Source organism: Amblyomma mixtum, chromosome 6 (assembly GCF_055824585.1).
Source record: "Amblyomma mixtum isolate Tamu chromosome 6, ASM5582458v1, whole genome shotgun sequence".
Lineage (NCBI taxonomy): Eukaryota > Metazoa > Arthropoda > Arachnida > Ixodida > Ixodidae > Amblyomma > Amblyomma mixtum.
Genome location: NC_143017.1, coordinates 160,698,965 through 160,710,181, shown reverse-complemented (window position 1 = coordinate 160,710,181; position 11,217 = coordinate 160,698,965). Strand labels below are relative to the sequence as shown.

General features: G+C 48.9%; 2 protein-coding genes across 2 annotated transcripts in view; both read right to left on the bottom strand.

The window, feature by feature from the left end:
- LOC149341002 (serine/threonine-protein kinase haspin-like) overlaps window positions 1-1,995 on the bottom strand; it is a 37,983-nt gene extending 35,988 nt beyond the window's left edge. Inside the window, exon 1 of the mRNA XM_089549960.1 lies at window positions 742-1,995. Within this exon, the coding sequence (XP_089406086.1) occupies window positions 742-1,261 (520 nt within the window). The 5' untranslated portion in view covers window positions 1,262-1,995. The remainder of the gene's footprint in view (window positions 1-741) is intronic.
- A 262-nt stretch (window positions 1,996-2,257) lies between these two features.
- Window positions 2,258-8,641, bottom strand: LOC149341001 (membrane metallo-endopeptidase-like 1). Its single transcript, XM_089547479.1, has one exon. It carries the CDS (start codon window positions 6,889-6,891, stop codon window positions 4,927-4,929), a length of 1,965 nt encoding a protein of 654 aa, XP_089403605.1. The 5' UTR covers window positions 6,892-8,641; the 3' UTR covers window positions 2,258-4,926.
- Window positions 8,642-11,217: the final 2,576 nt, after the last annotated feature.

Below are 11,217 nucleotides of genomic sequence, written 5' to 3'. Positions count from 1 at the left end.
GTGTGTGTATTTGTGTGTGTGTGTGCGCGCGTGTTTGTGTGTGTGTGCGCGTGTTTGTGTGTGTGTGTGTGTGTGCGTTTGGGTGTGTGCGTGTGTGTGTGTGTGTGTGCGTGTGTGTGTGGGGGGAGTGTGGGGGGTGTGTGTGCGTGCGTGTGCGTGAGCGTGTGCGTGTGTGTGAGAGAAAGAGACGGAAACCTCCCTCTCCCCCCCTCGGATGCACTCTTCGCAGGAAGCATCCTCCGGTTGTAGGTGTCAGAGCAGCCACCACTCCAAATGCACCTCCCACCTACGAACCATCACCCACCTCCACCTAACAGAAGCTCCAACCCCATCCACCTTCACCGCCAGCAGGCCTCGAACCACCACCAGCAATCCTTTTCCCTCCAAAAGCTCCACTCACTTTCTCCACCCTGCCCTCACCGGAATAACACGGTGAAATCAAATTCACAGGTGCAAAGGGAGGGCAATCAATGTGAAAGCGAAAAGTACTACTATTATTGCTAACGCATATTTGTCTCTTGACCAGTTATGATCACCTGTGCATTTTTCGCCTGTTTCTGGCGGTGCAGCACAAATAACTTTTTTTTTACAAAATACGCGCCCAAAAGTTCCACAATCTTGAACATTGGGGAGCTTCGACCACAAACATGAAAGTAAATTGAGCCAGTAAGAGCAAGGCTTTAAGAGCTTGCTAGCGGTTATAGGCATTGCTGTTGAACACTAAAATCCATGGAAACATACCATCTGGAAGCGACCAGCTAGTAGACCACGGATAATCGCTGACCTCAGAAGGAGTGCCATGAATGGAATGAGGTCTACGTATATCGAATTCCTTTCGCGGCGTCGTGGTGTCCATCTCGTCGTCGACCAAGATGGCAGCTGCTTGCTCGGACTCGTCGTCGACAGCACTGCAGTGGTCCTCAAACGCCGTGGAGTACCCATCTTCCAGGAAAGGACGCCGGTCAAGCAATGGATATGACTCGCCGAACCGCTTCCACGACTCGTCTTCCGCCCAACTTGATCGGCGCTGTTCCCCGTACACGGTCACTAGGGTGAACACGAGTATGAAGCCCGCCAGCACGACAGAGCTCGCGATGTAGATCAGCACCTGTAAACCATCCCATACGATGCTATCGGCGAATCTAAGAAGCAGCATGCAGGGTTTAAGACAGTGTCTAGTCCCTGTGGATGCTCGAGTGTCCGAGGGCGGCGACTCGCATAGCACGTGGGTACTGCATGTGGCATTGAACACTAATCCCATCTCCCTTCACTGACAAAAGCAAGTTGCTGCGAGATGGCGTCAATTTCGTACATTCATTGACAAGGTGCCTTATGCAAGTGAAATAGTACTCTCACCTGGTGAGCGCGAATATAATCCAGGAGAAAGCCCAGTGAGCGCCTCTCAACGGCTGGTCCCGCGGCGCTTCCAGCGACGGCGTCTGGAGAATGGCCGTCGCCATGGAAGATCGCCCTGCCGGACTTCCCCAGTCGATGCCCAAGCAGCGGAACCACGGGTCCGCTGGCGTTGCCGCCTTCCAACGCGTGGACTTCTTGCGGCTGCTGCTGTCTCTGGTGCTCCAGTGTGCGGTAGCTGACGTTTTCTTCGGGATCGGAGGGTCGCGCCATGGCCTCTGGTAGAGCGAGAACCGTCAGAGGCTGCGGCCTGGCGGTGAAGCTGAGACGGCTCATGTTCGCCAGCAGGAACAGTAAAGTAAAAGTTGATGCGGTGAAGTCCATCTTTCCCAGGAATGGAATGACCTAAAAGTGGCAGCGCTCTTCAGGAATGACCGAAGGCTGGATTGCCGGGCCTAAAACATAATGGAATATTCGGAAGCAATAACAACGCTCGAGACAGAAGCAGCATGGGCGGTGTAGCACGCGGTTGCCTTGTCGTCTTTCTCTTCTTACCGCCCCTTTCCAGACTGCGACGTTAAAAACTGTGATAGTCTGCCGGTACTCAAGAAAGCCGTTCCGCATAGTGTGGAAGGCAGGGAGGTGATCATACTAAAAGAGAGGAAGACAAGTGAAGCCTTAATAGAATGGACATAAATATATGTATATTTGTACCTTGTGCTTGGCACATGATGGCCTCAGTTGCCTATGTGCCATAAAATGCAATACAAAACAATATATATATATATATATATATATATATATATATATATATATATATATATATATATATATATATATATATATATCAGTGGTCATGTTTCACGGTAGCGTCGACAGCGCCCTCAGCGGTCAAAGTGCTGAAACAGCCTACATTCTATGGGCTTGCCCCGCTGATCTCCCTAAACCAGAACTGCTACTCAGTAATTCTGAGCAATGGGAGGCCGCGCTGCTCAGCTATAGGACCTGGATGTTAGCGCCGGGCCCTCAAGCATGCAACCGAGGTCATCATGTAGCGAGGTCTTCTGGTCCATGTTTCGACCGACGTAGTCTGAAGACGAAAACGGCCATGTCGTGCATGAGCCACACCCTCCTCTTTGACGGGCTTGATCTAGACTGCCTAAGGGAGAGAGGCTGTTAGGGGGCCTCATTCGGGAACAAAAATTTATGGTCTCGAATAGGTGCGGTAACTGACGTTGTCTTCGGAATCAGAGGGTCGTGCCATAGCCTCTGGCAGAGCGAGGACCAAGGAAGTGCGGACTTAAGGCTGCTATTGCCTATAACAATCATTCTCACGGTTTTATCAGTTTCATCAGACGCCACGCACAACAGGCTATAAATTTCGCCTAAACCACCCTAGTTTGCTTAAAAATGAAATATTCATATTTAATCTGGGAGCTGCGGCAAGCGCCCTTTCTTAACAAACCAGTATCGCTGCAGCTAAATCAGCTATATTTATAACTATATTTATAACATAATCTAATCTTGCCATTCCAGCGACATTGACATCAAAGCATCGTTAAACTTACTGTCTCTCAAGAAGCAATAGTTACTGGAGTACTATACTGGATTACTTTCAAAGAGTTTACCATAGCCATTGCTCACTCGCCATATGTAATATCGGGCCCAGCCACCGCATCTTATCGCGTTGATCGTCTGCTCCAAACTCAGCGCTTATTTACACGCACTAACTTCCTTACTCTTGCGCTATTATTCCTTGCAATCGATAATTGCTACCAGAAGACATCAGTTACAAGTACTCTGACACATTTGTTTAAACTTCTGAATTTTAACATCGACTGTGAATAGGCATACTCATTTCATGCGTACACTTGTTTTTGTATTTTTATTGCTGCGATAAACAGGAGTTTTATTTTCGCACAAATTGCATTGGTGCTTTTAGGTTTAAAGATATTTCTTTTTCTCTCTCACGCCCTCCTTTCTTCTAGGTAGTGCTCAGAGAGGACATAAAGAATAAAACAATAAACTAAATTTTTCCAGTTATATGCATCGGACACCATCCGCTGAAAAGAACTCAGGTAGTATAAGAGAAGCAAGACTTTATTGCAATGAAGCAAAAGCCCATGCCAGCAGAAATACGATGAGCCCGAACTGAACGTTGACGGCAGCGACTTGGCGCAGCAGTCAGAGCGAGGTTTATTTGGGAGAGAGGAAGAGAGGCCTGCATAAATGGTCAGTACCTGGCTTGCGATTCCTCCAGTGACAAGCCGAGCAGAGAAGACATCATCATCATTAATGTGAATAAAAGAGAGATGGGAATGTATCCGACATCAGCAGTGCGCCTAGTCACAAATGCGAGTCTGCATTGTTTGTAGGGCTTCCCGACACCCCGGCCAAGCGTCATTGCAAGGCCTTCCAAGAGTGGCCTGTCCTCGAAACGCGCAAAAGAAATGGCTAGCAAAGTCTTTCGCGTACCGCAAGTAGTATACAAGTTCCGCAGTTAAAGAAGTGCAGAAAGACACCTGCAAACAGCTGTTGCATTACGACCACTTGGGGACAAACTAGCTGCGTAGCTTTATTCGCTCACAGATCACTTTTCAGAATAATAAACAAACCAAAGAAGTTAAAGACCTGGAGAACGAGCGTTCGGATAATACGAATGCACCATGTTAGGTGAAGTCAGCTACTGGCTGTTGCCACGTCCAAGCTTGTACGGCCTTGTAGCAGTCACGACCCCGGCGTGCAGGCGGTCCGACTCCACGCGTAAGCTAAAGAGCTAATTCTGTGTACGTTTTAGGCCATGAGCACCAATACGCATGTCGCATCGCCTATGCTCCGCTGTCCTCTTGTCTTCATACTCTTCATCCTTTCTTTTCCCAGCGCAACGCAGCCATATACAGAATGATGAAGGAGACGCCATTAATCTTGCCAAAGGTGAGTATGGAGACATGAGGACAAGATGCATGGCAACGGATTTAATGACGAAAACTGTTTAATTATCAATTACTTTATCCGTGCTGTATATTTCCAATAAAGTGCGTAACTGGGCAAGTTGGAATGGTTGCGAGAAGTGAAGTACAAAATACGCGACCTACTCTTTAACGAGCCCAGTTTTCTCATAAAACTTCAGTTTCTAGAAGCACCGCTGTTTGTCATCTTCACAACATTATATTGTTAATTCACGCACTGTATCACTGAGACCAATGGAGGTGCAGGACCGAGATCATGCACGTAAACGTATCTGCAAATTCTTTTCTAGACATTTATAACTCGTGTGCTCGAAGCGTCAAGCTCAGTGCTGGTCGTTTAAGTCACTTCGAGTTTCCATTATATTTGAAAGATCGCTGCGTGAGAGGGGACGAGGTCACACAACGGCGCAGGAAAACGCAGGACTTGCAGCTGCACGTTTCTGCGCCTCACCGCCTGCAGCATCATGTTCTCTTCAACTATGAACCAACCATCCTAACACCAAAGCATTACTATTGCCACTATTATAGGTTACAGTGAAGTTCATACGGGTACCACATTTGCTCATTTTATCACACGATCTATCGCGTAAATACGTCATAAACTTTACCAGAATGAACACCTGGATGGTTGCATCATGCTAGAATTCCAGAGGCAGCCGAAGGCATCCTTAAAGGCCTCCATGTTCTTGAGCGGAATCACGCAACGGTCCCTCCACGGCGCGTAATTCGCGACCGAAACGTTTCCAAGAGTGGCGCACCACTTGAGGCATGTGGAAACGAAGAACAGCCTCTGTGCGCTTTGCTCGAATCCTGCCACCATTACTTGTTCTTCCTTCTTTCGAAGCCCCACGTAGGCAGCGTGCGCCGAGACCACGCCCGCGAAGTCCGCCATGTTCTCCGAGTCTGCGACGTCCCGCGTCGAGCCGTGAGAGCTTCGAAGGCACGTCAGCTTGTTGTTGTAAAGCAGTCTAGACGACTTGGACCACCAGTCGCGCCACTTGCCACTGCCGTCCCACATGCTGCCCTGACCGTCGAATGTGTGCGTCATTTCGTGTCCGATGACGGAACCTAGACCTCCGTAGTTGTAGGCCGTGGGCGCACCCTGCACGAACACCGGGGGTCGCAGTATCGTCGCCGGTAGAATCAACTTGTTACGCATAGGGAAGTAAGCCGCGTTCGTGGTCCGCAAGGAAAACTTGAAGCTGCTGTTCCTCATCTCCCACTCGATGCTGAGCTTCATTGCGGACAGCCATGGAGTGAGGAAGTGGCCGGATACTTCGGGGTAGCGCTCGAACACTTCATCTAGCTCCCCGTCATTGCCAAAGAATTTCGGGTATCCTACGTGAGCTTGAAGCGTGCGCATCTTGTCGAGAGCTGCAGACCTAGTTGTATTGTCCAGCCAGTCAGCATGAAGAATCTCTTCGGCGACAGATCGTCGCATGTGCTCCACCATTGTCTCTGCGGAGGCAACAGTGCTCTCAGGAACGGCTTTGTACAAATAGTGCGAAATAAGCGGCATCTCCATGGCTCTCACTGCAGACCTAAGGCAGAGTAGCTGGAAATACCGCACACGTTTCGCCAAGTGAGGCGACGACAAGGGCGCTAAGGTGCGCATAAGCTCCCACGCCGTCAGTAGACTCGTGCCTGCCTCGCCGAGATTCGAGTGGACCTTGTCGAAGTATGCCAGAGCGCTGACGCTGATTTGAACCTTGTGATTCTTCTGAAAGTGGTTGTCGCTGTGTGTCGAAATGAGAGTGGCCCAGAGGCCGGGACGAACACTAGGCGTATGAATGCCTAGGTCGCCGACAGTCGAGAAAACCATTCTGGTGGCTTCTTCTAGCGTTTCTTTCGTCAGGAGGCTGATGGCTGTGTTCTCAGACATGGCTATTTCTATGGCTATTCTCAAGGATTCATCGCTATGTTGAACCAGGCCCACTGCGTCCAGGTGTGAAGGGTAGAAGCCTGTCAATAGTTCCGAATCTCGTTGACGAAACCAGGACAGCTGGTCGGTGTTAAGCGCAACTTTGATCTCCCGCATACCGTTGTCGAGTTGCGAGTCCTCCAATGACAAGCTGAGCAGAGTGAGAAGATTGTACTTGAAGAACAGCAGCAGAACCTTGTCCAAGGCCTCTACCTCTGGGCGAAGGGGCAGGGCGAGTCCGACGCTTTTGATGAACTGCCTTAGGGCCGTCGAGTCGTCGACGCGTCCTTCGCGCACTTTCAGGCAGTTGTGGTACAAGGCGGCAGCCTTCTGCGCAGCACTCTGCCCTTGCTCCGGATACTGGACAGACGACAGGATGCCGTACATCTCGTCTTGCATCTGCGCTATGGTCTGTCCAGAAGGGTTCTTGTAGGCGCCGCAGGCGTATGCGTAAAAATTGTGACATGGCTCAGCCGAGGTATCAACGAAAGAATTAATAGCGCTCCAGGTGCTGGATTCGAGGTTCGTCCCTTCGCTTGAAGCGATTGCAGAGGCCTGGCCGCTGCCTTTGGTGGAAGCTGAGATCGTTTTGATGCCCTCCTCGCTTTCACTAGGAGCTATGGGGATGAGCAAAGAGGCGACGACCATGCCGAGAAGCAAGCCGACGAGGACGCCGCAGAACAGGGTCTTTTTAACACGGTCGCTGTCAACTGCCTTCCGGTAGGACGAGCTGTCTTTGTAGTCCTGTGCAAGAAAAAGAGCACATCTGTGTATGCAGATTCCCAACTACGTCGCGTGTATTCAACGATAGTCTGGACATCATGTTTTGAACTGCTTCATTTATAACGGCACTTAGACCATTCATAACAGCGCTGAGACTAATTAGAGTCGGCCTCACTTGGTTTGCCCCTTCTGAGGCAGTTATGGCGCAGTGATTTCTGGGCGACGCGCAGGCACACTGCCTTGAGGTGAAGAAACTGTTTACATTTCGTCGTCGAGTTATAGCTGGCAGTTGAGGCGGCTAGGCCTTTACAAGGTCCGCCCGTAGTGCCAATTTATAAGACTTTCGAAACACACACAAAGTCCCACTGCGTCATTTATCACTCTTTAAAAAGGATGCAGCGAAGCTTAGCATGAATGCATGGACCTAACTAACCACACATCTTTTAAGAATATACACTTTTTTCCTCATCAATTTTATACCAATTGTTATCCAGGTACTACGATTTGAAAGTGACGCACGTAATTTTCGAGTTCTCAAGCTTCGTCCATCACTTTAGAGGGCTCAAACAGTCTGTGGGAAAGGTTAGTATGAAGTTATGCACTTATTTTAGTTTCCGAAAACAAACAAAATGTTCCCTCTTGACTATTGCCAAACAGAAGCGATTCTGGGATCTCAAACATCAAGGCTTTATGCTGCATTACGAGAATAGCAGAAATTGAAGTTACTTCCAAACACGTACAATACGAATTCAAAACGGCGGCGGCAGACATTCATTCACAGCTGTGCTTTCATAAACTTAATTGAGCATGGTTGTTGAGACGGGATCTGCCAGACGGGAGTGAAGGCGGGTAGGGTCGAGCCGGGCTATATACCCTCCGGAATGGCAAAGATTCGACACTACAGCAAAAGGTAAATTTAATGGACGAAAACTAAAGCTAACAGGCGTCCTTACCACCTCCTCGTTTTCGGTCATCTTCTTCTTCTTCCCCCTCAGTCTCTCTCCGGGTCTTCTTCTTTGCCTCTCGGGACGCGTGATTCAGGTTTGCTGCGCGTTATGCTGATGACGATTATACTTACAACCGGCGGAACCACAAAAAAGGTTTTGTGTGTGTGTGTGTGTGTGTGTGTGTGTGCGGAAGAAAAGATTACGCTGCTCTATAGCTAACTATTGCTGCAGCTCCCTTGCGTTACGCGAGGCTTGTCGCGCGACAGAGCCACTCTCTTCAATCGACTTCGCACGCATTCTGCCTACACGCCGGTATGGATGCACAAGATTCACCGCGCAACCTCACCTATGTGTGTACACTGTGAGGTTGTGGGCGATGTGAACCATTTCGTTTTAGCGTGCCCGCGTTTTTGTAGCGAGCGTGAGACACTCCTGGAAAACCTGAGGAGGCTGAACGTTCCCATGGACGACGTCTTGAGCATCGTGTACCCCGAGGGCCCCCGAACTGAGCGGCGATTGGTGTCACGATCACTATTGAAGTTTTACAGCGCAGCTCTTAAGCGCCCGTTCGTGGGATGAGCCGAGTTGGTGTCGGCGTAACCGAGCGAACGAGAGTACCGTCGCTCGATCATAGGAAGGGTAGGTCTGCCTGCGGCGGCACGCGCAACCTGAGGAACCATGCCGCGACACTGGATATCCTTAATCTGCTGTGCCGCCGCCGACGGCCAATGAGCGCTTCTTTAGAAGAACTTCTTGTTGGGCGAGTTGGTGCATTGCTTTGAAGGAACCACGTTGCGCTATAAAAAAGACAGCCACAGGAAAAAGCCAAGGAGACAGAAAGAGCGCAAACTATCAACTGGGTTTATTTGTGTGAAAGTGCCTTATATAGTCAGAATCACAGCAAAAGAAAAAGGGGAATGAGAGAGGGGGGTACAGCCAATCAACTCCTGGTCAACAACAGGTGCGCAGAAAATAGTTTTCCTTATTATACAGTTTGACAGAAGTGTCGCTTACACATTTATCACCGTTTTCTTTTATGTGATAGGCCTCCAAAAGCTCCCGCGCTATTTTATTTTTACTTCTTCCTAGAATTTTAATGTGCTTAAGCAGAGGCTCGCATCCACTGCAAGCAAGGCAATGAGCAGGCAAGTTTGCTCCTTCTTTATTCCGAATGGATCGGGCATGTTCCCCTGCGCGTTCATTCACGCATCGGCCTGTTTGGCCCACGTAGGCGCCGCCACACTTGAGTGGGATTTCATACACTACTCCAGTGGCACATTTCACATACTTTTCGGCATGTTTTATGTCGCATCCGCTGCCTCTAGCTCCTTGGTTCCCGGTTCTCGCGCACAAGGCTGCGAGTTTCCGTGGGTCAGAAAAAACAACAGGGACGCCATGCCTCTTGGCCACTTTTTTTACGTTGTGCGCCACTTTGTGTATATAAGGCACCACCACGATCTTCTTTTTTGGCAGCGGCTCATCCACACTACTCCGACTTCTTCTTTTTATCTCCCTGAGAAGATTCTCGGCCACGGCTGATATGACGTCGCAGGGGAAGCCGGCTGAAAGCAACCTTTCAATTTGATTGTTAAAACTTATATGCATTGCATGCGGGCATGACTTGGTAAGAGCGGATTCCAGGCACGAGCTTGCAATTGCTCTTTTGACTACCTTCGAATGCGCGGAATCAAATGGAAGCAACTCTTTCTTTGCTCGTGGGGCATAATGCCAGCAGGCATTATGCCTGTCTCCTTGGCTTTTTCCTGTGGCTGTCTTTTTTATAGCGCAACGTGGTTCCTTCAAAGCAATGCACCAACTCGCCCAACAAGAAGTTCTTCTAAACTACCTGATGAGCACCGTGGGCCCTTTCATTAATGTTCCTCCTTCTCCTTTACAAGTCAACGCCTGTGTCAACTTCATCGCAAGTGCTACATGTCGAGCCAGGTACATCTCCTTCTGCCTCCGGAATAGATTCATTCCCGAAGAAGTAAGTTCCTTGTTTGGTATCATCAAACCGCGAACGGCTATTCTGAAACGCATTTGCAGATACTTGAGATCAGAAATTTGGAGCCAAGTACGCAGGTTCCAAGACCTTTTGCGCTCGATATGCTTTGCGATGGACCCGGCCTGGCTAGCAGAAATTAAGCTGCGTGCTGCCAGAAAAGTTGCTGCCCAGATGACTGAATTTTGGTGGGCCCAGTGTCTTCAGCAGGCTCTGACTCACAGCAGAACCATGAGCAAGACTGCTGGCACCAGCAGCCTTGTGGTCCCGAATGACGTGGTATTGCCTGAAGATGTTGTATGTGTTCTTAGCAAAGGCCCCAAGTACAGTCTTGAGCCTTCAGTCCCAGCCCACGACCAGCTAGCAATCAACCGAAGGATTTCAAGCCAGGCTGACCAAGAAGATCAAGAAAGGTGCCTGTTGGAAGGTGTTGAAGCTTTGACCAAAACGGTCAACACGGCGTCTACCAGGCGTGCCAAAGACCCAACCAAAAGGGTGGTCTCGTTTTTGGGCAAAATGAACTGCAATTGCTTCGAGCAGACAAGAACGGAGGCTTTGTCGTACTACGTGAAAAAGATTTCAACGAGAAGGCGGGCCAAGCCATCGCAAAGAATTTCGTCCGGGTGAAACCCAGCGCTACAAGGATCAAGACCAGAGCTGCTGCTTTGTGCAAAGACCTTGATCTGTCCAGGCTCGCAAGCTCAATAACTGCGTGTAAAACAAAAGCGCTGTCTGTATTCTTCGCTGCAAAAACGCACAAGATGTCAATGCCTTTTAGAACAATTGTTAGCGAGAACGGATCATGGCAGTTCTTAATAAGCCAGTATTTACTGAGACACCTTAATGCTTTACAAATTGAAGACCCCTTTTTTACAAAGAACTCGACTGATGTTGTAACCTTCTTCAACTCCAATGACCATATCGGCTACGCCTTTTCAGTAGATGTCGAGGATTTGTTTTATTCATTGCCTCATCAAGGGTTGTTTGTCGCTGTCCGAGATTGCATTGAAAGAAGTGGGTTAATAGGCTTCCAAAACTCGGCTGGTGTATCAGCTGATTGCTTCATGTCATTGCTCGAATTTTATTTGCAAGCCACCTTCATATCTTTTAAAGACAACTTTTACATTCAGAAACAAGGAATTTGTATCGGTTCTTGCGTCGCCCCTGTTCTTAGTAACATATTTTTAGCCGCCATTGACCGTTCCCTAAATGACGAGTTTACTAGTCTGGGAGTATGTAAGTGTTTTAGATATGTGGACGATTTTTTGATTGTTTTATCCAAACAAATAACCTTGACCCACA